Source organism: Mauremys reevesii, linkage group 18 (assembly GCF_016161935.1).
Source record: "Mauremys reevesii isolate NIE-2019 linkage group 18, ASM1616193v1, whole genome shotgun sequence".
NCBI classification, from domain to species: domain Eukaryota; kingdom Metazoa; phylum Chordata; order Testudines; family Geoemydidae; genus Mauremys; species Mauremys reevesii.
In genome coordinates this window covers 26293653-26321607 of record NC_052640.1, presented here as the reverse complement: position 1 = coordinate 26321607, position 27955 = coordinate 26293653, and the positions used below count along the sequence as shown (strand labels likewise).

Below are 27955 nucleotides of genomic sequence, written 5' to 3'. Positions count from 1 at the left end.
GGCACCAAAAGATCCAGATCAGTGCCTAGCGGATATTCTGAAGCAGCTGGGTGCCAAACTCCCCTTGATTTCAATGCTTTAAAAAAACTCACGTAGGTGCCTATCTGCATCTTTAGGCACCTGGTGATGCTGAATGGAATATGTGGAACACATTATGATATTATTAGTACCAATATTATAAAACTGCAATGAATCGTGCTAGATATGCCATGTAAGATATCTATAAAGATGTTATGATTTGCCAAGTATGATCATCTTGTTTGCATCACCTTTGTTATAGATATGTAGGGTATATCTGTATTTCCAAACTTGTGCTGTGTTTCTGGGTGACACCTCCAGACACATTGGCATCAGCACTGCCTAGCCTGTTCGATGGCTCATCAAGGGTCATCAACTATACAATTGATCCTGTGACATTACGCCCCATATTCTTCATAGAAACACTGTTATGATATGAATATGGCATGACTAAGATGTTTTACGCAAGATGGGTCAAATGAGGTATCATTGGAAAGGTTCTGATTTACTGGATATGATTATCCTATTTGTATACATGTATCATTTCTGTATCTGAAATTAGGAATATGGACTATGTATCAATTACAAAAGTGCTTGCACCTGGGGAGCGCCCACCGGACAGTAGACAATCAGCCTGGATGGGCCATTAGGAAGGACGATAGGATTTTGAAGATACTAATTTCTCACCTTCCTGAGAAGCTTCCTGGGATGCTGCTTTGACACTGCAGTGTCATGTGATCATGTCACCTGGTACAGGAAGCCATCTTGATCTGCTGGTATTTTTCCACTGGAAGGGGGTGAGCGTCAAACTGGGAAACAAAGGGTTCCCACCATATGTAACTCCTATTTAAGGCAGGGGAATGAGTTAATATTTGGTCTTCTCCACTGCCTCCCCGCCCAAGAAGAAAGACTGATGAAAACACCTGAAGAAACAAAGGAACTAGGCTGGGGCTGAGCCCAGGTGAGAAAGATCTTGCCTGTGAAAGGAATCCCTGGAGAGTTAAACTGCAAGGGAACTCTGCAACCTGCATAAAACAACACTGAGGGTGAGAATTTGCTTCTATTAACCAGTTAATTTAGTGTATTAAGCTTAGTTTGCATGTTTGTTTTATTTGCTCAGTGATCTGCTTTGATCTGTTGCTATCCCCTATAATCACTGGAAATTTATCCTTTGTAGTTAATAAACCTGTTTTGTTTTCTAAAACCCAGTTTGTGCAATTCATAAGGGTGGGAGGGCAAAAAGCTGTGAGTATCTTCCTCCGCATTGAGGGAGGGAGCAAATTTCACGAGCTGACGCTGTATAGATCTCTATACAGCGCAAGACAATATCATTTTGGGTTTGCGCTCCAGAGAGTGTGTGCACTTGAGTGCAGGGCAATCCCTGAGCTGAGTCTTCCTACACAGACCTGATTGCAGACTCTGTGTGATTCTACAGCTGGGTGTGTCCCTCCTGGGTGTGTTGGCAGCAGGACATGGTGAGGGAGCCCAGGCGGGTGGAACCCCAGTATGGCAGGTGGCACAGACCCACTGAGAGAAGACCAGGCATGTAGGGGCAGGCCTATGGACAGAACTCTCAGGCTTTTCCATGCCATGTGCTGTGAAGCTCATGTTTGGGAGGACCCGGGAAGTACAAGCCACATTGGCAAAGGATATAAAAAGGCAGCTGCATCATCTCCATTTTGTCTTCATTCCTGCTTCTTACCTCGGGAGGAACTTTGCTACAAACTGAAGCTCTGAACAAAGGACTGAATGGCCCATCCCAGCTGGGGATGTGTTCCAGAGAGACTTTCAAGTCAGCAAACTCATCAATACTGCTAAGACCCTGATCTATGGTCTTTGTAGTCTCTGTATGTACCTAGGTCAGGGGTCGGCAACCTACGGCATGTGTGCCACCTTTGGCACGCAAGCCAATTTTGCCTGGCACGCGGCTGCCGGACGGGGTCCCGGCCGCCGGCCCCGCTCAGCACGTGCGGCCGGCTGAGTGAAGCGGGGCCGGCGGCCGGGACCCCAGACTGGCGGCAGGCGCGCCCCCTAGCTCCCCCCTCACCGCGCTCGGGTTCTGCGGCTCCCAGGAGCGTGAGCTGCCGGGGCACGGGGACCCGAGCCTGCTGCGGGAGGCGCGGTGGCAGCTCACACTCCCGGGAGCTGCAGAGCCTGAGCGCGGCGAGGGAGGAGCCGGGGGGCGCACAGGGCCCGCTGTCCACATGCATCCACTGCAGGAGCCCCCCCGGGGGGGGGCACCAGGCCACAGCCCAGGCAGGCGCGCCCCCCAGCTCTCCCCTCACCGCGCTTGGGTTCTGCGGCTCCCGGAAGTGTGAGCTGCCGCGGCCGCTGTCCCTCCCACAGCTCCCCCCCACCCTCCCCCGCTGCTTCAGTACACTGGCATGGGCCTGGTAAGGAGAGTCCCGGGGGGCAGTCAGGGAGCAGGAGGAGGGTTGGATGGGTTGGGGGTTCTGGGGGTCCTGTCAGGGGGCAGGGAGTGGTTGGATGGGGCGTGGGAGCAGGAGGGGTGGGGGGGGCGCAGCTGCTCCCTGCTAGCGCCGCCTTTGTAGGGCTCCTGCCCCCCTGCACCGTGCCGGCTCCTCCATGGCTGGGGCTCGCTGCTGCCGCAAGCGGGACGCTCTGGCTCTCCGGTGCCTCCGGAAGGCGGCTCCTCTCTGCCGAGCTGCTGCAGCGGCCCAAGCCCGGCAAGGCCAGTGAGTGGACTCAGGGCGGGGCCCACCTGGGTGGGGTTGGGAGGGCTCGCGGGGGGGCTGTGCACCCTCCAGGGGAGTTCAGGGGGTGGGGAGGGGGGAACCTGGTCTGGGGAGCAGCCCCTGGGCACGGCTGGCCCCTGGGGTCTATAAAGGCTTGTTGGGGATTTGCCCCTCAATGAACCGATGTGCGGGGGGGTGAGGGTGCAAGGTGGAAGTTTCGCCTAGGTGGCAAAATATCCTGCCCCGGCCCTGCCCCAGGGGGTGCCTGCGTCCCAGATTAAGAACCACGGCACTAAACTGAGAAGATCTGCATTTTAATTTAATTTTAAATGAATCTTCTTAAACATTTTTTAAAACTTGTTTACGTTACATACAACCATCGTTTAGACTTAGAGAGAGAGACCTTCTAAAAACGTTAACATGTATGACTGGCACGTGAAACCTTAAATCCGAGTGAATAAATGAAGACTCGGCACAGCACTTCTGAGAGGCTGCCGAGCCCTGATCTAGGTGCTTTATCGTTTAACAGCTCTTTTCTTGTTCTTTCTTTTTTAAACCCAAAAGGATTGGCTGGCAGCGTGGTATTTTGGGTAAGATCCAACCTAATCTTGACGCCCTTTGGGGTTCAGAAGAGCACTTTGTATTCAAATAACTTCTCACCGTGCAGGACCTAGCTGCTGACTGGGACCCAGAGAACTGGAATGCAATAAAGGGGGCTGCGTGATTTCTTTTTCTTTTCTTCTTTTCTTTCTTTCTTTTTTTTCTTCTTCTTCTTGATAACCAGCATGGGGGGATCAGAAACAGTTTGTGGCAGGTTGGTAAGTTTAGCTTCCGTGTTAACCGCCAGTTTTGGGAGAATCTGCTCCCCTTTTCGCAGCCTGCGCTGCCCTTGGCATTTTCAGTGAGGGCTGCCCCAGGCACACCAGGTTACACACCTAATAACTTGGAAAATGTGGTCTCTGCTCAGGGCCGGCTCTAGGCACCAGCGCTCCAAGCATGTGCTTGGGGTGGCACTTTCCAAGGGGCGGCACTCCGGCTTCTTCTTTTTTTTTTGCTTGGGGTGCAAAAAGCCGGGAGCCGGCCCTGAGCGGAGGTGAGCTGCGGCAGTGGGAGGTGTGGGGGGGGGGGGGGCGCGCAGGAAGTAACCCCAGGGAGGGGGGCAGAGGAACTTCCCCTCCCCCCAGCTCACCTCTGCTCCACTGCCGCCTGCTCCCCCGAGCGCGCTGCCGCTCCGCTTCTCCCCCCTCCCTCCCAGGCTTGCCGTGTGAATCAGCTGTCTTGCAGCAAGCCTGGGAGGGAGGAGCGGAGCGGCGACGGCGCGCTCAGGGGAGCAGGCAGAGCAGAGGTGAGCTGCGGCGGTGGGGGGCGTGGGGAGGGCCATAGGAAGTAACCCTGGGGGGGGCAGAGGAACTGCTCCCCCCCCGCCAGCTCACCTCCTCCTCGTCCCCCGAGCGCACTGCGGCTCCGCTTCTCCCCCCTGGGAGGGAGGCGTAGGAGAAATGCGGCGCGCCTGGGGGAGGAGGCGGGGCTGGGGATTTGGGGAAGGGGTTGGAATGGGGCGGGGAAGGGTTGGAGTTGGGGTAGGGCCAGGGGGGTGCGGGAAATTTTTTTTGCTTGGGGCGGCAAAAAACTTGGAGCCGGCCCTGTCCCTAATCACTTGTGGAAATGGGGCTTTGGCAGCTTAGTCACTCAGGTGCTTTGGAAAATGTTCCTCTGACTAAACAGTGAAACTGACAGAATGCAAAACACCAAGTAAATAGACTGGAGACTAGAGCGTAATCCGTTCTTCTCTAATCTCGTCCGGTTCTGTTTTATTCGGTGATGTTTGCAACAAGAGCCCATGAAACATTGTCTGGACAGAAGCAGGCTCGTCCAGATGACGGGGTCTCTTTAATGTAACTCTCATTAATTCTGTTTCCCCGCCTCCATTTCTTAAACTTTGCTCCGCTGTTTGCAGTTTGGAATCACCGGCTCCTCCCCATCTGTATGCGTGGGGAAGGGCATCGCCTTTCGGGCCTGGGGCGAGGAGGCAAGAGATCCCAGCCAGAATCAAGGTAAATATTCCAAATACGAAGCAGATGGCACAGCAGGCCTGTCGCTGTGCAACCCAACTGACAGGCAAAGCTGCTAAGGACATAGCTGGGGAGAGTTGAGATCAGGGAGCCAATCCTGTCTTGCATGCAGGGGGTGTGTCTAACTCAAGAGGGATTTGCTAAGGACACAGCCTTGTTCTTTTAGGGAGATAATATTTTCAATTTAGGCTGGGATTATCTGTTTATACCCGTTAACCCTTGCATGAGTCTGACGCACTTCCCTAGGTGCATGTAGGTCGTGCATATGTGCCGGGCTCACACTCCGCGTCAGTAAATAATAAATGAGTGAGTGAACTCTGTCCTCTTTCTTCAGCCCTCGGGCGGGTCAAGCCTTTGACGACTGGTCAAAGGTTCTGCTCTCAAGAATTCCCCGGTTCCGAAGGCCGCGCTGACCGCAGCCGCCCTCGATCCCTGGGTGACGTTGGCTGAAGCTGTGTGGCTAGCAATCAGGGGCGGCTCTAGGTATTTTGCCACCCCAAGCACGGCAGGCAGGCTGCCTTCGGCGGCTTGCCAGCGGGAGGTCCCCGGTCCCGCGGATTCGGCGGCACGCCTGCGGGAGGTCCGCCGAAACCGCGGGACCAGCGGACCCTCCGCAGGCATGCCACCGAAGGCATCCTGCCTGCCGCCCTTGCGGCAATGGGCAGAGCGCCCCCCGTGGCTTGCTGCCCCAAGCATGAGCTTGGCATGCTGGGGCCTGGAGCCGCCTCTGCTAGCAATGGCCATCTTCTAGCTTTCACATGAGTGTGCTCTCCGAAGCAAACTGCCTGGGGACTATGAAGGGCAGCTCCTGAATGGATCAGGAGAAAGGATCCAGCGTGGACTCAGACAGGCCCAGATCCTCACAGAGATTTAGGCATCTACTTACCTTCGAGGATTGGGGCCCAAGGATCTTCAGGAAATGGCAGGGACAGAGAGGTGGGCAGTTGGTGCCCTTTTCTGCAGCAGTGCTGTCACCCTCAGCAGCGTGTTTGATAACTCCGGTGACGGGCTAGATAGACACACAGATTTCTGATTCTCAAGGTGCATCGGAGGGGCTTGCTTGGGGTCTGACTCTAATGTCCCCAGTGCCCTCTTGGCAGCGTAAGGGGGCAAGGAATGAAACACCCCCTTGTGCAGAGGTTCTCCTGGGTTGATGTGGAACTAGCGTGAGAGCTCTGCAATGACCCTACTTCCAGCTCCTGCCATAGAGGGCATGTTAGGGAGCATGGCTGATGTGCACTGTACTACTCTCTGCTCCTGCAGGGGGCAAATCCTCAATCAGAGCAGCTCTGAGGCTGCTCTAACTTACACCAGGGACTGGACAGGGTCCTGCAGAGCCCCCAGAAACATGGCTGGTTAAAGGATTCACAAAGATGGTTAAAATCTCTTCCCGCCCCCCATTCCTGCCCGCAGAGTAGGCGCAGACTAACTGAGTCTCAAGCCCCCAGTGTCTAACAGAGAGGCAGCTGGCTAGCTATGAACCAGGGGGGTGATAGGGAACATGCCAGGAGAAATTGCAGAGATTGCAGCAGCACCCATGGCTGACAGGGTGCGTCTATCACTTGTCTCCGAGGTTTGACACTTTGTTCCATCCCCAGCTGCTGCTGGATTCCCAGCTTGCGGCTGCTGATATGCGCGTTTCCTATTACCTGCACTTAGCTCAGAGGTTCAGTCCTTTCCTTCGGCCGTGGGAGCTCGCCACGCTTAGTCATCCCTAGGTTTGTTCCTTCCTGTCTCCATCATTGCCAAGGGTTCGTTGCGAGGCTGCACATCAGGACCACTGGGAAATTGCTCCTAGCACAGAACACAGGAGCTGCGGTTAGCAGGGCCTAGCGCAGGGAGCCCACAACACCCACCCTCTGAGATCTGCTGAGTGATTTCTGGGGCAAGCCTAAAGTACTGGGTCTGATCCTTAAGGCCCTAAATGCCCCAGCTGTTGGAGAGATCTCCCTGGCCGGTAGTGAGGCAGTTCGTATCGGTGGAAGTGAGACTGGCACCCGGGCGCGCTCTGTGCAGGATGCTCGGATCTGGAAAGAACACAGGCCTGATCCTCTGCTGGCGTAAATCAGCGAAGCACAATGGAAGTAAATGGATCTCTGCTGATTTATAATAGCCAAATGTCTGGTCCCACGTGAGTAAAGAAAGCCAAGAAACAACTTATTGACTATTGATGTCAGTGCAGTTATCCAGAGTAACTGCAATAAATAATTGTTAAATGTTCTTTTTTTCCCCCAAAAGAGAAGAATTTTATTTTACATTTTATATTGTAATAAGCAGACTAGTGTCCAGGTGTCACCACTGTCCTCTACTGCATGATATCAAAATTGCATAACTGTGTGTGTCATATGTCCTATACTGCTTTCGCTAAAGGAGAGTCTCCTTGAATTTTAGCGTAAGTGGGAAGAGGTTCTGCTCCTGGAACAAGAATATCTGGGTTCTGTTAATTACTAGGCAAATGGCAGACAATTTCTCAAGCAGTTTGTTCATGACATGTTCCACAATGTATTGATTTCATCTGTTTTTGTGGTGCTGTCATTTTTTGTGTGTGTTTTTTTTTAAAGCAACAATTTAGCAGCAAAAGCCATGCAAAATTACCAAAGGCCATGTTGTTACAGTGATAGCAATTTGGCTCAAATACAGAGGCCCTTTTTCACTCAAAATAGCTCACTCTTGGCATTTTTGAAAAAAAAAGTGGGGAGGATTTCAACTTGGCAATGAACTGCAAAAATGTTCCAATTTCAGCCATTCAGATGTCCTTGCAAATAGCTTGCAAGGCATATCCTTCCCTTGGAGCCAGATCCTGCAACTCTAACCCTCTCATAGGCCTTGACTTTTATTTTTCCCTGGGGGTGCTCCGAGACCCTGCCCTCACTGCACCCCTTCCTCCAAGGCCCTGCCCCCGCTCCACCCCCTTCCCTCAGGCCCCTGCCGCTGCTCACTGTCTCCACCCTCCCACAAGCACCTCCTGGCAGCCACCAAACAGCTGATTGGCGGCCCTGCCGAACAGCTGTGGCTGGTGGGTGCTGAGCACCCACTGTTTTTTTTTTCCCTGTGGGTGTTTGAGCCCCGGAGCACCCATGGAGTTGGCGCCTATGGACCCTCTGAAGAATGGAACAACACCTCTGTGCAAGGACAAAGCCCTTGTATTTTGGTACTAGTCATTTTGCACCTACCTACTTGGTTCCCTGGGCAGAGAAAGCAGATTTTGGCCTCTTAGGTTTTCCCTGCACCCTTATGCATGCGTGGCATGAAAGGCTGGATTCCTTCACTTACGCCAGTGCAAATCCAGGGTAGTTCCAGGGCCGTCCTTACTCATACGCAAACTACATAGCTGCGTAGGGCACTGGGAAATTTGGGGCACCAATTGGCAATTGCGTGCTGCTCCAGCGGCCAGCCCGATCCCTCGGCTGGCTGAGCTGGCCAGGAAAGCTGCCCCCACCCTGCCTTTCCCTGAGCTACGTCCCAGGGGACTGCAGCAGGGGTTGGGCCCACCCTGCACTCACCGGGTGGCGGGAAGTGGCGTGACCCGGCCCCAGCCCGCTCCGCTCCGCCACGCCAGCTCCCAGCCATGCTGCCAGTGAGTGCCGGGGGCGGTTCCTCCCGACCCCCAAGTCCCATGGCTGGGAGCCAGGGAGGCAGAGCGGTGCGTGCTGGGGCCGGGTCACGCCACTTCCCGCCACCCTGTGAGTGTGGGGTCGGGCCCGCCCTGCAATCACCGGGCAGCAGGAAGTGGAGTGAGCCGGCCCCAACCTGCTCCACTGTGCCAGCTCGTGCTGGGGGCACTCCCCCCTGCCCCCAAGCCTGCTGCTGCCCCCCACAGACCTTGGGCGCAGCCCTCCCCTCCTGTGGAGGCCTGGGGACACCCCGCCTCCTGCGGAGGCCTGAGTAGGGCACCACAATATCTGACGGCCCATCCATTAACTTCCAATCAGTGGAAATGCTCCAGATTTAACTGAGAGTAGGATTTGGCTTCTGGTATCTCTTGCCTTGTCTCATTGCCTTGGGACATGCCTTGTCTGTGCTTCAGGTGTTTCCTTTGACACCAATGGCAGCCCTGTTGGACAGAGACGGGAGAGGGTTCCACATCCTCACTCCTGTGCTGGAAAGTGCTGCCCTGTCCAAGGCTGCAGGGACCAGGGTCTACATGAAACTGGAGAACGTCCAACCTACCGGCTCGTTCAAGATTCGGGGGATTGGCTACTTCTGTCAGGAGGTGAGCCCAGCACTGGGACCTTAGCCCTTGCTCTTGTGATCTTTGGAGGAGCTTGGGGACTGATACCATGTGCCATCAGTATGCCCAGAAAAAGGATGTGTGGGTAGGGTGGTGCAAAATGCATTGGTGTGTGCAGACTGCACTAGCGTGGGTGCGTGTTGTAAAACACACTTGTATGTGCTTGCAAAATGGTGTGGAAACATTAGTGTGTATGTGTGTGCAGGATGGGTGCAATATGCATTGGGGTGTGTATGTGGTGGTGCAGACGCCTGTGTGTATATGGCACAGAATGCATTCGGGTGTGGGTGTGTAGTCCAAACGCTGCAGTATTATAGCTGTAATTGTATCACTAATTTTACCGCCAAAGTGTGTTGGCTGATGTACAGGACCAGCCCTGAGAAGTGAGTTAAGTGAATTCCAAGTTCTACTTTCTCTTTCTCGTTGGTTTCAGGCTGCCAAGAAGGGCTGCAAACGTTTTGTTTGTTCGACAGGTAAATTTACTTCAAACTATTCTTCTCCCGTGGGATATTTAGCAAGACAGGGCCGTTCTGCTCCATCTCCTGATCCCTGGGGAGGTGAGCTAGGCGTTCCATGGGGATGCAGATTTCTTTAAAGCATAGGGGAAGTGGGACATCAGCTCTCACCCTGCCAAGGCCCAGGTGAGGGCATCCGGCCTTACAGATCCAGGCCAGAAGACACATTTGGGACTCAGCCAGGAACCCAAGGAGAGGGAAGCGGTGTGAAATGATGCAGTGGATCGTTTCTGGGCATAATGTTTGTGTCTTGACGCAGTCTCATGACTCAGCTTTCTAGCCTCAGCAGTAAACAGAGAGCAGCTGGTCTGGGGGGACAGAGGGAAGGAGAAACGGCTGGTCATCTGAAGGGTGGAAAGCCGGACGTTCACCCTCTCAGCCGCGCTAGCCACCACACTCCCTGCACTCGAGTTCAGTCTGACCGCAGGATATATTGGGGGGAGGGTGCATGGGGGCTTGGCCTGTATTGGTGGGTCCGTATTATACTGCGCCTGGCGTGATCTTGCTCATTCCACAGTCCAGTGAGTGGGGAGTCTGTAAATCCACGTGGGGAAATAGCCCCAAAGAGGGTTATTCTGTGCTGTGTGACGGCGAACAGATCTGACAATCCTATTCTCCCTTTGCCTGCCTGCCTGATCTCTGCCAGGGAGAGTGGGTACCTGTCACTGAAGAGGGCTGGGGATTAGAGCCCACTCCAGGCTGACACATCAAGGCTCTTTTATTTGAATTGCTTGATCCAGATTCTGTCGCAGGTTGGAGCCAATGCGCTGGTGCCATTCACTGCGCATTTCGGTATCCACCTGGGGTGCCTGTCTCCACGCGCCCACTTCCAGCTCTGCCCCTGAAGCCAGCAGGGGGCAGCGATTGATGCTGCGATCTTTGTGTCAAGGGAGCAGCATGGGTTCTCATGCTGTGATTTAGGGTTCCCTACATGGTAGGGGGGAGCTTGACTCAAGCCCTGGATCCAAGTAGCCCTCATCTGCGGTGTGTTCGGAATCCATGCGTGGACCCAGATGTGGAGACCTGGGTCTGTTTCTGATTCATTGAGTGGGGCCCGAATCCAGAGCCCGCTGGATCATTGTTCCGTTGCCACGCGGTGGGGTCCCCAAGCTCCCCACTGTTCGTCACCGACCCCTGTCTCCTTGTCCCTACAGGGGGGAATGCTGGCTTCGCCACGGCCTACTCTGCCAAGAAGCTGGGGATCCCTGCCACCATCATCGTGCCAACGAGCACCCCCCAGGCCACAGTGCAGAAGTTGGAAGAGCAGGGGACGGAGGTGCAGGTCTTTGGGAAGGTACCTGTTGTCACGGATGCACAGGGTCTGGTCTGTGCCCCAGCTTGTAACCAGTCCCTTGGGAGTGACCCCTGTAGCAGGCCAGACCCCAAGGACCACAGGGCAGGTCCATGGAGTCCATGACACTGAAACTGGGCCTTCAGGCACCAGCAATCTCTGTCTCTCTCTCTGTGGCTCCTGCAGCCAGTGCAGCTGAGCCAGACTCTGGCGGGAGGCTCGTATCGGCCCCTTTGGGGCGCCCTGCTCCCAGGAAGTATTTGCAGCGACAGCCTTTTCCAGACGCGGTAACAATATCTTAGTCCCATGGCCTCCAGAATCCAAAAGTCCTTCTGTTAGCACGGAGAGGCAAAGCTTCAGCCATGCTGGAGGAACCATCTTGGATCTTTCTCTCTCTCTGTCCCTTTGTCTGTCAGTGCCGGGTGAGAGCTCCTGTGTGTCTATGGGCTCAGATCTTACCCCAGATACCTGAGACCTTTCGGCCCATTGCCCTCAGCCTGCAGGTCCAGGCTGAGTTCAGATGTTCTGCCTGCCGGATCTTGCCATCGCTACCCGTCAGTGGTTCAGTCGTTGGGATTCCTATTGGCTTCCCAGATCCTCCATTGATCTGTGTTGGTTCTAGCCAGTCCTCAGCGACCTAGTCGCATCATCCCAGAGAGCCATGTGACGCTAACCCAGAGGTGGGCAAACTATGGCCCGGGGCCACATCCATCCTGAGGGACCGGCCTGCCTGGCCCTTGAGCTCCCGGTTAGGGCGGCTAGCCCCCAGCCTGTCCCCTGCTGTCCCCCTTCCCCTGCAGCCTCAGCTCGCTGTGCCGCCAGCGCTCTGGCCTGCCGCTCCTGCCGGGGAGCGTGGCAGCGTGGCTGCAAGTTCCTGCTGCTCTGAGCTGCATGGTAAAAGAGTGGGGAGTTGGATAAGGGGCAGAGGGCTCCAGGGGGCAGTCAGGGGACAGGGAGCGGGGTTGAATAGGGGTGGGGTCCTGGGGGCAGTTAGGGGTGGTGGATCCCGGGAAGGGGCAGTCAGGGACAAGGAGCGGGGGTGGGGGGTTCGATAGGGGGTGGAGTCCCAGGGGCTGTTAGGGGCGGGGGATCTCAGGATGGGGCAGTCAGGGGACAAGGAGCAGGGGGGATTGGATGGGTGGGTGTTCTGATGGGGGCAGTCAGGGGCAGGGGTATGGATGGGGTCGGGACAGTCAGGGAGCAGGGGGGTTGGGTGGGGGTGGGGGCCCAGGGGCTGTTAGGAGCGGGGGATCCCGGGACGGGACAAGGAGCAGGGGGGATTGGATGGGTCAGCGGTTCTGAGGGGACAGGAAGTGGAGGGGGTGGATGGGGGCGGGGGCCAGGCTGTTTGGGGAGGCACAGCCTTCCCTACCCGGCCCTCCATACAGTTTCACAATCCCGATGTGGCCCTTGGGCCAAAAAGTTTGCCTACCCCTGAGCTAACCCCTCGTGTCTCCTGGTCTGCCCACCAGCAGCGTTTGAACCCCTCTGCACTCACTGCCTAGCAATCCCAAAGTGACAGGGAGAGTCATATGGATAGTTCATAAAAACAGTACAGAAAATTCTCACCTTGGTCACGCCTGCGCCCTGGGAATGGGGGAAAACAACACCCGGGAAACCCCTGCAGAATGGCAGTGGGTAGTAAAACTGCTAGAGGCCAGCGATGGGCACCAGTGGGGTTCTGGGATAGCTCCATCTGGCTCAGAACCTCCCCAAGGGTCCATCTCCAGCTGCTTGTTTTCACTCTGCCTGGCATTTAACTTGCCCCACATTGCTAATGGGGAGCTAGTAACAAGGTATCCGGGTGAATTCCATTTATCTGAATGGCCTGGGGCGGATCTGACACCCTTGGATAACAGGGCGTTGGGGCCAACAGAAGCCCGGCAACTCTCTCCTGCGGCTGCTTCCCCTCTCCCTGCTTCCCCTTCCAACCTGCAGCTCTGCAGCCTTCCTGCTAGTTACTCAGCCGGTGAGCAACACACTAGGGCTGGGTTGTGGGGAGGACACAGGCTATTAGCAGAATTGAAATTCAGATAAACAGCCGTTACCCCTGGACTGAGGTGACAAAAGAGGCCAAATTCCAGCCTCATTCACCCGTGGGCACGCAACCCAGTGCAAGTCACAGAAGCAGGGCTGAACGCCAGGCCTGGCACATGCACACAAACGTGCTCACAGAGCTGGAGGCCTGATTCTCCTCTCACACCCAGGCACAACCACGCACCAGACCAAACACACAGAGGCACCCGCTAAAAGTCACTGGGCCAGATTCTCTTCTTCCCCCAGTTTTCCATCAGTGTAACTCCATTGCACTGGATGGGACCTGCCAGGAGATGGTAACCAGGACCTGGTGCGTAGCCTCCCCTGACCAGCCAGCACCCATTGTGCTCGGCGCTGCACATACATATCAAGGAAAGACAGTCTCTGCCCCACAGAGCACGCAGTCTAAGTGGTGGGCAGGCCGTTCCTAGCCAGCCAGGGGAGCGAGGGCTGGCTGAAGCTGGCAGCGGCAGGCAGGTCATGGATCCTTCCCTGCATCATTGTGTCGGCAGGTCTGGGACGATGCCTATGCAAAAGCCCTGGCGTTAGCGGAGACCGACGGCTGGGTCAGCGTCCACCCCTTCGACCATCCTTTGATCTGGTGAGAGGTTGGCGCTTTGTCTCTTCAGGCCTGGGGCCTCACCACACCCATCCCTCCCCTGCTCCCTGGGGCCTGCGCTTGGGGCCTCCTTGGGATCCTTCCTCCCATCCCCCCGGCCCGCGCCTGGGGCCTCCTTGGGATCCTTCCTCCCATCCCCCCGGCCCGCGCCTGGGGCCTCGCCGGGATCCTCCCTCCCATCCCCCCGGCCCGCGCCTGGGGCCTCGCCGGGATCCTTCCTCCCATCCCCCCGGCCCACACCTGGGGTCTTGCCACCCCCCCACCTTCAATCTCTGTGTCTTCCCCTTTCTTCCTTTTACAAAGCAAATGCCCTGCTCATCGCTGGGGTGCTGTTGGTGTAATCAGGCTGCAGAGGGTTTGCCCTGTGCTGCTTTGGGGCTTGTGTCCCCTTTCCCACTGCACGGTTTCTCCGTCAGCCCCCAGGGGGTTACTGCCGAGCGGCCCCAGGCTGACTGAGCTCGGGCTGCGGCGGGATCCGCGTGGTGAGATGAGCAAGGAGCCAGGCAGGGTGCACAAGAGGTGGCGCGGGAGGGAGAGAACTGCCCGAGGTTGCTGGGTTCTCCACGTTCCAGCTGCTCCCGGTGGACTGTGTGTGCAGTGGGAGTGTGGGTGGGTCAAGCCCTTTTGTCCTCCCTTTCGACTGAGCTGGCAAGGGCATGGGCCCAGCCCGGCTCCAGAGCAAGGAGCTGCTCATTAGACCAGATCTCCGCTCTCTGGGGCAGCTGTCGGGTCAGGAGGGTTGTCTTGGAATCCCACCAGCTGGGTGTCTCCTAGGGGAATTAGCTGGGCCTGTCCTGCCAGTCGCCCCAGTGTCTCTCTGCCCCAGAGCAGTGGGAGAACGTGACCTGGTAGGTCCTGATTGAAGAAGAGGCTGAAGCAGGTGCGCAACTTCAGCACGAGTTGAGGGGCTAGTGTGGGGGAACGGGGCTCAAGGGAATAAAGGGGGGGGCGGCTTCCCTGTTCCGAACACCCACCCCTGCCTCTGACAGCCTTCGGGGAGGCGAGAGTCCCCCCCAAATCACTCCAGCAGCTTTGTCCGCAAACAACCAGACCGAGTGGCCCTCCGGCCTCAGTCACTGGCCCAGGTGCCCCTTGCCCTTGGGCCCATTCCTGCAGGGCTGGGCACCCTCCTAATGGTCACACGCAGCCAGGCTGGTCTCCCCGCCCTTGGTTCAGACCCTGGGGCAGCAGCCCCGCGTGGTCTCGTCTCCGACACCGCCCAGTCCAACGGGCGGAGGGCAGGAGCAGGAAGCCGGGCGGGGGGTTCCCGCCAGCTCTGGGGGAGCGGGTGTTCCATGCGAGGCTGGCACGGCGGGATGGAGGCGGGCAGCGCTGTACCGATGGCAGACTTGCTAGGCAGGGTGTGGCTAAACCCTGAAATCCTGCCACTGCTCTGAGGGGGACATTTGGGGAGCCCCTCGACCCCCCCCCCGGGTTGTGCTTGTGCATCTATCCATCCCTCCTCTCATGGTCCCAAGCCCCCGCCTCACCTCTCCTGACTTCTGCTACCTCCAAGATTCTTGCCGCTGCCTGGCCCAGCTGGCAGCATGTGCCCTGGCCTGGGACTAGGGGGTGCCCAGCCACGTGCCCATTGTCAGAGCCCGGCCCGGCAGGGACGCGTCACACCCAAGTGCCCGTTGGTTGGTTTCTCACAGTCGGTTCGCTGTCCCCACCCCCGTTCCCACAGGCAAGGCCATTCCAGCATGGTCAGGGAGCTGAAGGATTTGCTAGGCCACAAGCCGGGCGCCATCGTCCTGGCGGTGGGTGGTGGAGGGCTGCTGGCTGGAGTAGTGGCTGGCCTGCAGGATGTGGGTTGGCAGGATGTACCCATCATTGCTGTGGAAACCAAAGGAGCTGACAGCTTCAATGCAGCGCTCAGGGCTGGGAGATTGGTCACCCTGCCGGAGATAACCAGGTGAGTGCGGAGACAGGAGGGAATTGATGGCAAAGGGGGCTCTGCAGGGGGTGGTGGCAGGGGAGGGGGATCTGCAGGGGGTGCAGGGAGGGGAAGGACTCAGAGGGGGTGCAGGTGGGGGGGAGTATCTGCAGGGGGTGCAGGGCCTTGGCTGTTGTGCTAGGGGCTGTACAAACTCATTACAATGACAGGGTAGGGAAATGGCATGCGACATACGAGCAGGTGGGTGGGGAAGGGAGCAAGGGGGACCAATAAGAGTCAAGCTAGTGCTTCAGAAGAGGCGTGGCCCTTACCCAATGTGGTGGTGGGGGCTGTCACCCCGATTTCCCCCCTCCCCTGCACCTCTTGGCCGATGCCCCTCACTCACTCTCCTGTGGGGAGTTTGCAGCTGGTATCAGCTCCTGGACTGACAGCTCTGGAGGCTGGAATCCTCTGCTTGGCTTTCAAATAGGATATTCAAGGGCAGGCTTCCCTTCCCCACCTCCTGCTGCTGCAGCACACCCCTGCTTTGCTGAATCACGGGCCTGGTTTCATTGGGAACCTGCGTGGTTCCCTGCCAGCTTGCCTGGCTGGATGCTGCAGTGCCCCGCCATGCAGGCTGCCCTGGGGCTGGGGACAGTCACCCTGGGATTCCAGGGTCTGCAGCTCTGGGGCAGCCCTGCCATGTGAGTCCCACCCTCCCTCTATGAATGATAGTCCCACTCTGAACTCCCTTGATTTATGAATGCCAGCAGCCAGCCAGCGACCTGCACACCCTGTCTCGCAGTTCAAGACAGAAAAAGCCAGAAATCAGGATGGATCTGGTCTCTGTCCAGGGCCCAACTTAAGAATCACAGAATATCAGGGTTGGAAGGGACCTCAGGGGTCATCTAGTCCCCCCCCCCTGCTCAAAGCAGGACCAACCCCCAACTAAATCATCCCAGCCAGGGCTTTGTCAAGCCTGACCTGAAAAAACCTCTAAGGAAGGAGATTCCACCACCTCCCTAGATAACCCATTCCAGTGCTTCACCACCCTCCTAGTGAAAAAGTTTTTCCTAATATCCAACCTAAACCTCCCCCACTGCAACTTGAGACCGTTGCTCCTTGTTCTGTCATCTGCTACCACTGAAAACGGTCTAGACCCATCCTCTTTGGAACCCCCTTTCAGGTAGTTGAAAGCAGCTATCAAATCCCCCCTCATTCTTCTCTTCTGCAGACTAAACAATCCCAGTTCCCTCAGCCTCTCCTCATAAGTCATGTGCTCCAGCCCCCTAATCATTTTTGTTGCCCTCCGCTGGACTCTTTCCAATTTTTCCACATCCTTCTTGTAGTGTGGGGCCCACAACTGGACACAGTACTCCAGATGAGGCCTCGCCAATGTCGAATAGAGGGGAATGATCACATCCCTCGATCTGCTGGCAATGCCCCTACTTATACAGCCCAAACTGCCGTTAGCCTTCTTGGCAACAAGGGCACACTGCTGACTCATCTCCAGCTTCTCGTCCACTGTAATCCCCAGGTCCTTTTCTGCAGAACTGCTGCTTAGCCAGTCGGTCCCCAGCCTGTAGCAGTGCCTGGGATTCTTCCGTCCTAAGTGCAGGACTCCGCAGTTGTCTTTGTTGAACCTCATCAGATTTCTTTTGGCCCAATCCTCTAATTATTGATAATTCCAATTCACTTCAAGAGAGAATCTCAGAGGTGTCCCTGGACTATATTCCCTGGCTTGTACACAGATCAGTGTGTTGTACACGTCAAAACTTTAGGGAGGTGCTAGGATAGGCACTTAAAACCACAACCCACAATGTTCCCTTGGTTTTTAAAAGTGACCAGTAGTAGTAGTAGTAGTAGATAAGTGAGGGTGGTCCTGCTTTCAGACTTCAGTGACCTCCTCACTCTCTGGGCCTGGTGTGGCCTCTCAGGTACTGAGCTGGCCAGAAACCCGCTAAGATTTGGAGCAGGGTGTTTTCTCAGGGATCTGGGGAGCTAATACCATGTCCTCAGCCAAAATGAGCAAAGGAGATACTGGGGCTGTTTCCTGAACTCCCGTAAGAGTTTCTCTGCCATGAATTTTGTCCATGAGGAGCTGATCGAACTGGCCAGCCAGCCAGTCACCTGAGCCTTCCTTCCCCGGGCTGGGGTTTCCAGAACAGCGTGAGCCTGTTAGGAGAGGAAGGCTGGGTCAGTGGTGGGGTGTAGCCTCAGGCTGGGGAGACAGAGGGTCTGTTCCCTCCTTTGCTGCAGACTTTGTGTGACCACGAGCAAGTCTCTTAGCCTCCGTGTGTCTCAGTTCCCCACCTGGACAATGGGGCTAAGAGTATTGCCCAGGGCTGGTGTGAAGACAGATCCATTGACGCTCATGAGGTGTTCGGACACTACAATAGAGGGACTGTGGAAATACCTTTTGGTAGCTAAGAGCCCAACTCCGCAGGATCCTTCGGGAATCCCAGCCTTGGACTTCAAAGGCCACCTGTGGCCATCTCTTTGCTCTGGATGAAATGAGTGGACAGTGCTCTGGTTTGCTGCAGTCAGGGTGATCCAACTTGTAACAAGCACTGCAGAACACCACTAAGTGAGACATAGATTGGGCTGCTGCTCATGCTCTGGGTCTGCAGCAGCATGCAAACGTTGCAGAGCTCCAGCACCTTCCACCTCTAGGGGCACTGGGTTCAGATCCAGCCTGAGTCAGTAATGACGGCAAGTTCTTACTCCATCTGTTGACCCTTTGGTGGCCCTTGCGTGCAATGAGTTGGCAGGCCTCAACCCAGGGCTCCACATCACCAAAACCCAGCAACACTGTTGGCCACCTTGGGGGCAATCCTAGCAGAGAGGCAAAAGACTGAATGGGCCCTGGAGACCAAGCTCCTGCCTTGTGATGGTTTCCTCTTACTCAAGGCTGAGGCTCATTGGTGGGATTCACAGCTGTCCCGTGCTGTGTCTGGTCAATGTCGTTCCTCAAGGGGTGCCAGCCTAGAATCCTGCACCACCACGAAGTCCTAGCTGCAGAGATAAAGGGGTGAATTTCTCCCCACCCTCTGGCCTGGGCTGGATTCCCCAGCCAGGGCCGGATCTAGGTTTCTTTGCTGCCCCAAGCAAAAAAAAAAATTTGGCTGCCCCCCACCCCAGCCCTAGGCTCTCCCCCGCCCCACACCACTGCACTCCCCCACCTGCACCCCCTGCCGCTACAGCCCTGGGCGCTCTCCCCCCCACCCGTACTCCCTGCCACCCCAGCCCTGGGCTCCCCCCGACAAACGTGACCTCGTTCACCACAGCAATCCCCGTTTACACTTGAAGTGAGGATCAAACTGTTTCTTCTGTTTTTATTTCACTTTAGTATAAATTTCACCCCCTGTCCCCCGCAACCCCATCTTTAGTGCTCCAAATGCACATGGAAAGCACAGGGACTAACCCTCAAACCTTGTACCCCGAAAGGGATGGGGATCTAGTAAAGAGGGTTCAGGCAGCAGAGTGGGTGTGGGGGTGCTTGGGGGATCTACACTGGCAGAGAAGCGGGGTGTGATGTACTCGCAGAGGAGGGTGGAGGAGGAGAGGGGGTATCAGGAGGGTTGCAGGAGAAGAGGGGAAGGGGGAGGTGCGGGAGGAGAGGGCTGGGGGAGGGTACGGGGCAGAGGTGCGGGGGAAGGGAGGGTACTAGGGGAAGCGGGAGGTGCGGGAGGAGAGGGCTGGGGGAGGGTACGGGGCAGAGGTGCAGGGGAAGGGAGAGTACAAGGGGAAGGGTGCAGCGAAGGAGCGATGGAGGGAGGTACAAGGGGAGGGGCTGCGAGCGGGATGGGGGGTGCAAGGGCTGAGAGGGGCAGGCGCTGACAGCTGCTTCCCCAGCCCCGTGCAGGCAGAGCCGAGAGGACGGACACTGACCCCGAGGTGCCCGAGCCATGGGGGTCCCCCGGCAGGGCAGTACCCCCCCCCCCGCCCGGCTCGGAGCCGGGCTCTGCCTCTCCCCGCCCAGGGCAGGCAGCAGCGGGCTGGGTCCGGGGGCAGGAGGCGGCAGCTCCCTGGCAGCTCGGGCTGCCCAGCCACTCGGCCCGTCAGCGCGGGAGCCACGCCCCCTGCCCAGCCCGGCGGCGCCCTGCCCAGCCCACTCCCGCGGGGAAACGCCGCCCGCCCGCCCTGGGGAGACTCGGAGCAGCGCAGCAGCGGTGGCGGCAGCAGGACCCCGCCCCGCTCCCTGCACCCCGGGCCCCGCTGCCCTCCCTCCCTCCCCGGCTCCTCACTCCCAGGCTGCCCTGCCGCTGGGGAGCCCGAGCATCGCCCCCGGAGCTGAGCCCCTCTCGCCCCGCAGCCCGGGCCGGCTCCGGGGGATGATGCTCGGGCTCCCCAGCCGCAGGGCAGCCAGAACTGCAGCGTCATTCCCGCTCAGCCTGAAGGCCTCAGCTGAGAGGGAACATCTTGGTTCAGGGCCGGGAGCGGCTTTTTGCTCCCCAAGTCAAAAAAAAAGGGTGGGGGCAGGGCGGGAGTGCCGCCCCTTGGAAAGTGCCGCCCCAAGCACATGCTTGGAGCGCTGGTGCCTAGAGCCGCCCTGTCCCCAGCCCGGAGTGCTAATGGGGGCTCTCGCCTTTGCTATCCATTTCCCAGCGTGGCCAAATGCTTGGGAGCCAAGAGGGTGTCTGCCCGGGCACTGGAATGTGCCCGCGAATGCCAGGTCATCTCCCAGCTGGTGGAGGATGTGGAAGCAGTCCAAGCCATAGAGCTGTTCCTGGGTAAGTCACGCAGATGCTGGGTGCTGATGCTGCTCTCTGGCTGACTGCGGCGAGCCAACAGCACCACCTAACGCCTGTCAGAGGTGCTTCGTGCCCCGAGTTCTCCCTTCTGGAGAGGGAAATTGTTGACCCTTGATTCTGCCAATTCTCTGCAGGATAGGAACGTAGGTTTAGTTACTGTTTTTCTGTCAAATGGGTCTGGGGAAATCGGCTCCAGGGATCAGAGGCACTGGCAGACCCATCTATGTTACAGCTACCGCTGTGCCACGCAATGACGGCCCAGCTGTGGCCCTAATGTATCCTAATAATGGATATCTGGTTTCACCCGAGTAGAGGGGTCCAAACTGTGCTATGGCCACTAAAGGACTTGTGCCATAGGACTGAAGAAATTAAGTGCAGAGACGGGCTTCCTCAACTGGCTTGGAGCACAGTGTAATGGTAGGGAATCTGAACGTTAGTGGACAGATCAAGTGTGTGGCATGTGCAGTAGACCAGCTGAGGGCTAGTCTCCAATTAGTGCCGATGGTCATTCCTCCCTCTAGTGGCATCCCCCTGTGAGGATAACAGCCTACTGCCGCTGCATAGCGGGGTTCCTCCTTTATGGGGGGAGGGATAGCTCGATGCCTTGAGCATTGGCCTGCTAAACCCAGCGCTGTGAGTCTTCAATCCTTGAAGGGGCCATTTAGGGATCTGGGGGTGGGTCCTGCTTTGAGCAGGGGGTTGGACCAGATGACCTCCTGAGGTCCCTTCCAATTGTGATATTCTGTGATTTTTTTCTCCTTCCTGCCGGCATTGCCCAGATGATGAGCGGATGCTGGTCCAGCCGGCCTGTGGCGCCCCTCTGGCCTTGCTCTACACGGGTCGTGTTCAACAGCTGCAGCGGGAAGGGCACTTGAACCCGGACCTGGATTCCATTGTCATCATCGTGTGCGGGGGAAGCAGCATCCAGCTGGCTGGGCTCCAGGCCCTGAAAACCCAGCTGGGCATGAAATGACAGCGGATGCCGACCCCAGGCAGGGCCGGCTCTGCTGCTTTTGCTGCCCCAAGCAGCGCGCCGAATTGCCGCCGCTGACGCCGGGGAAAGTCCGTGGGCTGTTAGGGCGGCGCGCGCGTTTCCGCAGCGGCAGTTCAGTGGCTTCTGTCTTCCAGCTGAAGACAGAAGCTGCCACCGAATTGCCACCATGGGCAACTGAACATAGCAGCTGCTGCCAAATTGCCGCCACTGCAAAATGTGCAAGCCGCCCTAATGGCACACGGACTTTCCCCGTCATCCGGCGGCAATTCGGCACGCTGCTTGGGGCGGCAAAAACACTCACACTGCCGCCCCTTGCAGAGTGCCGCCCCAAGCACCTGCTTGGGATGCTGATGCCTGGACAGCTCACGGGGCAGGGGTGCATGGGATCCCAGGCAGACACTAATACATCATATTGTTGGGTTATTGTAAGTGGAATCTAATTGAATTCAAAGCAGTTTATAGAATAAATACCAAGCTACTCTTGGATCCTGAGCTCCCCACTGACTGCTTTAATACAGCTGGGTGTGGCTGCTTGCTCTGCATGTCCTGGGTAGGAATGAAGGAGGAGTCAGCTGAGCAACGTTGGCTCTCTGAGCTGTGCCATTTGGGAAGGTACTTTAGGGCACTCACTGGAGGTAGGCAAGTTATAGATTGTGACCATCCATCACTGTGGTTTTAACCCATCGTTCTCAGTGTGAATCGTTCACGGCTGACCCTGATTTCTGTTATTCACAGAGGTTTATTTGCTGAATAATTCTCAGACAGTGAGGCAAAATGTTCATGTCAGCTCTTCGTTATTGGTGATTGGTCACCAGTCATAATAGAGTTGTTCCTGCTTCCTGGTTGGATGACTGAAACTTGTCTAGCTAGCAAATAAAGGAAAGTGACTGATGGAGTCTGCATAGCACTATTCACAGGCCAAACGCTCCAATGAATGAATATTTGTGCTAAAAATCTGTGAAACCCTTCTGGCTTCATGGTCATTTTCATGAATACTCAACAGTTGCCTGCACACTAGGGAGAAAGGAAGTCTTTGTTAAAGATCTAACATCTCGGCCTGCTCAACTAAGATGTCAGATCTGACAATACCCATCTCTGAGACCATTAAAGGAGTCCTCTAGCAAAACGGGCCTGGCTATTCCAGATACTGTGTTGCCCATTCTGATGATTTTATTGTAAGTCTCATGCTATTTTGTGCTTTTCTTTAGGGCTGTCGATAAATCACGGTTAACTCATGCGATTAACTCCGAAAAATGAATCGCGATTAAAAAAATCACACTTTTAATTGCACTGTTAAACAATAGAATACAAATTGAAATTTATTAAATATTTTGGATGCTCTTCTTATTTTCAAATATATTGATTTCAATTGCAACACAGAATACACAGTGTACAATGCTCACTTTATATTATTATTTTTATTACAAATATTTGCACTGTAAAAATGATAAACAAAGAAATAGTGTTTTTCAATTCACCTCATGCAAGCACCATAATGCAATATCTTTATCATGAAAGTGCAACTTACACATTTTGGCGTTTGCAACACTGCTTATATTTCTAAGCTAGAAAAAAAATATTTAAAAACAAAAGCCTTTCAGGGCTGAGAAAGGAGCAGGACTCAAACAAATTTAAACAGAATCCTTTGTGCGTCTCCTGTATTATTAAATCCACCAAAACTTTGTAATGACCCCTAGACACATCATCTTCTTCCGCCAAACTCCCCTAAATAGCCTTCCCTCTTAAGCCACACCCACTCTGTATCCTCCAAGGTACTCCTTGATCTTCTGTTCCCTGCTACTGTTCCCTCAACCCTCCTCATAGACGCACAGGGCCTGATTTTTCAGAGGTGCTTGGCGTTCGCAGCTCCCACTGTCTTTAATTAGAGGAGTGGAAGCTCAGCATCTCTGAAAATCAGACCTGTAGGGTTTTCCCACTGCCTCACTGCTACATTAGATCCCCTCAGACTGCTGGGCCCAGGTCCCAAGAAACCTGCTTTATACACTCCCCTGAAGTCACAGCAGGTACTGGAGAGAAGAAATAAGCTTTTGATGCAAGGAAATTATACGATTTCAGTCCACAAGGGGGCAGCAGAGTCTCTCCTACCTGGAAGTTCCATACCTGCAGAGCACACGGCTGAGTTCCGCTCAGCAGATCAAAGAGCAGAAAATTGCCCCAAATATGAAGAAGTAAGTGAGGAACTTAAGGGTTTCTGTTTTTCAGGAACTAGGGCGGGTGGCCAATTCAGATCCAGTTTTGATATTTGTCTTGGGACTAATTCGAGAGACAAGGTGAGTGCGGCAGTATCTCTTATTGAGCAGCTTCTGTTTGCGCTTGTCTCTCGTCCCAACAGAATTTGGTCCAATAAATTACCTCCCCCACCTTATAGACTCATAGACTCATAGACTTTAAGGTCAGAAGGGACCATTATGATCATCTAGTCTGACCTCCTGCACAATGCAGGCCACAGAATCCCACCCATCCACTTCTATAACAAACCCCTAGCCTATGTCTGAGTTATCAAAGCCCCCAAATTGCGGTTTGAAGACCTCAAGCTGCAGAGAATCCTCCAGAAAGTGACCCGTGCCCCATGCTGCAGAGGAAGGCGACCGACATGGCTACAACCCCACTGCAAACAATTGGGAATAATCAGACCTTCTTTGAATACATTTCAGGCCCATTTTAATTTCCAGACTCAGTCATAATAATAATGCTTTGCGGCTTTTGCATCAACTTCCCAAACCCTGATTGAGGCAGGCAGCCACCTGCTAGGTGGGCAAGTCTCACTGTCCCTTTTTAAGGAGGAAATGGAGGCACAGCGGGGTCACAGCATCGGACCCAAGAGTCCTGACGTATGTGTCCACAGCAGTGTGAGCCGAGGCTTCAGCCTAACCCCCCTTGAGGCCACGCACCAATTGTGCTAAGGTAGCGCTCAAACCTAGGGGCCCAGGGCCCTGAGGGGATGGAGGATCCAGGCCTGTGTTAAAGCGGGACCTAGGGGCCAACCCCTGTTCCTGTATGCATGTGGGCTCAGCTTGACTTGGGTCCCACCAGTCCTCCAGATGTATCCCAGAGTTCCTTGGGGGCAATTTCCTTAGTCCTCTCTATGCCAACAATCTGGGGTGCACTTTATTGCACTCTATTGCAGATGGCAGCAGCTCCGATCAGCGTTAACCACCTACCGTCTGCTGCACGCCAGGGTTTGCGATGGCGGCTGATCAGAGACTCTTTGCAAAGAGAGCTGCTGCCCGGTCACGAGAGCGCAGCCAGATTTTGGGGCACATGGCCTGGATGCCCCTGCCCGGGGGGGAAGTGGAGTGGGGACCAAGCAGCTTCCCTGTTGGGAGCAGGTGTGGCTGAGCTCCCAGCTCAGCATGGATGGAGGGGCTGATCCCGCAACACCCCAGCCACTCTCCATCCCTGGGACTGCGTGTGCAGGGGTGTCAGGGAGACGAGTGGGAGTCAGCCCTAAAACTTCCCAGCAGCCTCCCACGGGACCAGCTGCTGCTGTGCAGAGCTTGCCCAGAGCAGGGAGCAAAGCTGACAGGTGGGAGGTGGCGCCTGGCTGCCAGGATGTTGGGGGTCATCCATCCCCCAGCTGTGCCGAGCTGGGAGCTCTGCTGCTCTCTCTCTCTGCAGGGTGGCCAGTGGGTCCTGCTACACCCCCTGTCCCTAGCTCCTGGGCCCCCCATGCTCCCTGGGGCTGTGAGTGCTGAGGCAGTGGGCACTGTCGGGCTGGGGAGTGGGTGCCAGCCCCCAAACTCCCCCACAGCCTCCCGGGGATCCCTCAGCCCTGCCTCTCAGGCTGGGGTGGGGGCAGGGAGAAGGGATCCTGGGGGGTGTGGCTGGAGCACACTGCACCCCGAGCCCTGGGGATGCACTTCACCGCGCCGCAGCCGGCAGCAGCCAGCCTGGGTTTTTCCTCTGAAACCTGCATTTCATGGCAAACTTCAACACAACTGGACAAAAATAAATAAAAAAAACCCACCAACCAAACCCCCTTCACTGACCAGCCCGTTTGAAAATTCAGAATTGCATGTTTCATTTGACTAGTTTCCCAGCCCTGGGGCCTGATGTTCTAATTACCCTCAGGCCAGGCACACCCAGGCATTTTCCAGCCAGCCTGACTCCACCTAGGGGTGCAGAGCCCAGTTCTCGGGTTAGATGGTAGGTCAGGATAAAGCCTTCTCACGACTGCCACGGCCATCAATGGAGTTCATGATGTGCTGTATGGCACCCGTCTCCCATCAATAGCACCACCGCAGTTAGCAAACCGGGGGAGCAGTAGAGTTTCCCCACAGTACAACACGTTCATAGGGCTAGAGTGTCCACGCTTGGGGCGGGGGCGCTGGGCGCTCGGGGTAGGATTACTTTGACTCGGATCTGTGCACTGCAGTGTGGGTGCCAGAGCCTTAGATTTGAGCATGGATTAGAAAATCCTTAACCCGGGGTTAAAATGCAGTGTAGACGCTCAAGGCCAGGGTTCCCTGACACAGGTCAGCTGACTTGACTCCCACTAACTCTAGGCTTACACTGCTGTGTAGGCGTACCTCTCCCCCATCTTCCCTAATGGCTAGCCCACGCTTTCAAAAAGGGTGATAGAGGTGTATCTACCTCTCTAGTATAGAGACCGTCTCAGATGATCATGCCTGTGCGGGATCAAGCAAAGCCTGCTGTGATATTGACCTCCCGGTGAAGTGCGCCGAGACCAGCTGATGACAAGCACTACACAAGAGCTAGGCGCTAGTATTGATTTTATTATATGACACTTATTTCATCTGCTTGTCTCTAGAAGCAGCATTGAAAACATGAGCCCGAGATCGACAGCGTGAACAAGACAAATTCGAGCCAGTGCCGTGCTGGCGCCTCCCAACAACTCGACGTGACACCGTGGGTAAAATGACAGCAGCTGCCCGACTGCTTTCAACCCTAGCCCGCCCTCCAGGTGGGGAAATGTACCAGTGATGGGAAAGTTTAGGATGAAAAGGCAAGTGGGAGGAAGGCTGGGTCAGGGGATTAAACTCAGACTGAGCAGGGCTGGGATCATTTCTCTGCCGTTCTACAGCCTTCCTCTGTGACCTTGGGCAAGTCACTTCGTGTATGGCTACACAGCCAAAAAAAAACCCCAAAACCCAGAGCCTGGGTCAACTGACTCAGGCTCGTGGGGCTCCCAGAGTGGGGTAAAAACAGCAGTGTCAAGATAATCCCTAATTATCTAATTAGATAATGTCAAGATAATCCCTAATGGGCCAAATCGGGACCACCAGACGCTTTTGAATGGAACATCTGTTATTTTTGTATTGTTTTCTCTGGAGTGTAGCCCTTGGCTGTACCTTGACCAAGAACTTTGGACCTTGACAAACAATAATTGCTTCCTCCTGTGTGGATGCTCTGAGCCCCACCTCCCTCGCCGGGTTTCAGAGCTCAGGCTCCAGCCGGAGCAGGAATGTCTGCACTGCTGGTCAGTTGAGCCAGGCTCTGAGATTTGCTGCCATGGGGTGGTTGTTTTTTTGCAGCATAGATGTTCCCAAAGTCTCTCTATGCCTGATAGCCCTGCCCTACCATGCAGGGGGTGGGGAGGATAAATACACTGAAGTGAGGAGGCGTTCAGAGATTCTGGCAGTGTAGACAAGGAAGCAGAGGTTTTCCTTCCACAGCAGGGTTGGGGATGGCGACAAGCCTGCACGGCTGTTTTCCCTGGAATCTCTTTGCTACAAGTCGTCAGGCCTGTCAATGGGTGTTGGGTTCAAATCCCACCTAGGCCTAGTACAGCATTTAAATTCTGTAAAAGCAGGATCTGTTTTACAGATCCAGACTAACACGGCTACCCCTCTGATACATTTAAATTCTATTGCTCCTTTGATTTAACCCCTTCTAGTTTCCTCATTTTGACCCTCTGATCTGCACCGGTTAGGGTGACCAGATGTCCCAATTTTATAGGGACACTCCCAATTTTTTTTTTCTTATATAGGCTCCTATTACCCCCCACCCCCTGGCCCGATTTTTCACACTTGCTGTCTGGTCACCCTAGCACCGGTTCCTGTTTGTTCGTTCCCCTCACCCCATACGCAGTTGAGTTCTGTGCCCCCCCTTCTGTAGCTTCAGTGGGTCCCACCCACCATTCCTAGTCACCAGGTCGGCTGGTTCTTGCCACCCGCACCAGTGGCTTTGTGGCCTGGTCAATCCACTAGGAGCCCACAGAGGTTTGGCCGGCATCCCGTGACTTGCGCTGAGCACGGGCCAGACGAAAGGGCCTGGCGCTCACGAACCATCCAGCTCCCCGTCCGCAACTGACTTTAAGGCCAACTCTGGTTTCTGTGGACACAGGCCAGCATAGCAGAGCCAACCCCCTGGTTAAACTGTAGCTGGCACAGTGGGCAAACCTGGCACGTGTCCGTCTGAGTGTCACGCAGTTAGCGGCTGATGCCAGGACGGCTTGTTGTTCCAAGGTATAAAAATAACTCAGCCCTGCTCCCCTCTGCACGTTCTCGTCTCCTGAGGCTTTGTCTTTCCTGGATGAATCACGCCACAGCTCCTCTCACCTGTTTGCTAGGCTTCCGCTCCCCCATTGTTTGCTGTGTGAAACCCTGGGCCCTGCAACAGCTGTTCTCAGCTGTCTCCTGTTTATGGAGCTCACGTACAGGAGCACGGGGAGCCCCGGCTTTATTGCCTCTCCCGTCCACCTGAGCCAACAGATGCCGTTTTCACACGACGGAAAGAGCAGGGGAGTGGGGCATGGGGCTGCTGGAGGCGGTAGGTTGCGGGGAGACCAACTCTCCCATTCTCGGGCGGGGATTGTGAACCAGCAAAGCTCTGCAGAGGGCGGACTCTTGAAAACAGGGCCGGTGCAAG

General features: G+C 55.7%; 1 protein-coding gene across 4 annotated transcripts; it reads left to right on the top strand.

Annotated features, from left to right (window-relative positions):
• The first annotated feature begins 932 nt into the window (after nt 1–932).
• SDSL (serine dehydratase like) lies at nt 933–21302 on the top strand. 4 transcript variants are annotated; one of them, XM_039504436.1, is made up of 10 exons: nt 4019–4059; nt 4672–4768; nt 6704–6917; nt 8814–8999; nt 9451–9490; nt 10687–10826; nt 13373–13461; nt 15167–15394; nt 19964–20088; nt 20889–21302. In XM_039504436.1, the coding sequence occupies exons 4-10, from the start codon at nt 8832–8834 to the stop codon at nt 21080–21082; spliced, it is 984 nt and encodes a 327-aa protein (XP_039360370.1). In that variant the 5' UTR covers nt 4019–4059; nt 4672–4768; nt 6704–6917; nt 8814–8831; the 3' UTR covers nt 21083–21302. The 4 variants fall into 4 exon arrangements, with proteins under 4 accessions (XP_039360371.1, XP_039360370.1, XP_039360372.1 ...); XM_039504438.1 differs by lacking the exon at nt 6704–6917 and having other exon boundaries at nt 4025–4059; XM_039504435.1 differs by lacking the exon at nt 4019–4059 and having other exon boundaries at nt 4345–4768.
• The last annotated feature ends 6653 nt before the right edge of the window (nt 21303–27955 follow it).

Excerpts from the sequence above, each read along its gene's own strand:
- SDSL (XM_039504437.1), top strand. The coding sequence starts at position 8,832 with ATGGCAGCCCTGTTGGACAGAGACGGGAGAGGGTTCCACATCCTCACT. Across the intron at positions 9,000-9,450 it reads TTGGCTACTTCTGTCAGGAG|GCTGCCAAGAAGGGCTGCAA; the intron begins GTGAGCCCAGCA and ends CGTTGGTTTCAG. Across the intron at positions 9,491-10,686 it reads ACGTTTTGTTTGTTCGACAG|GGGGGAATGCTGGCTTCGCC; the intron begins GTAAATTTACTT and ends TTGTCCCTACAG.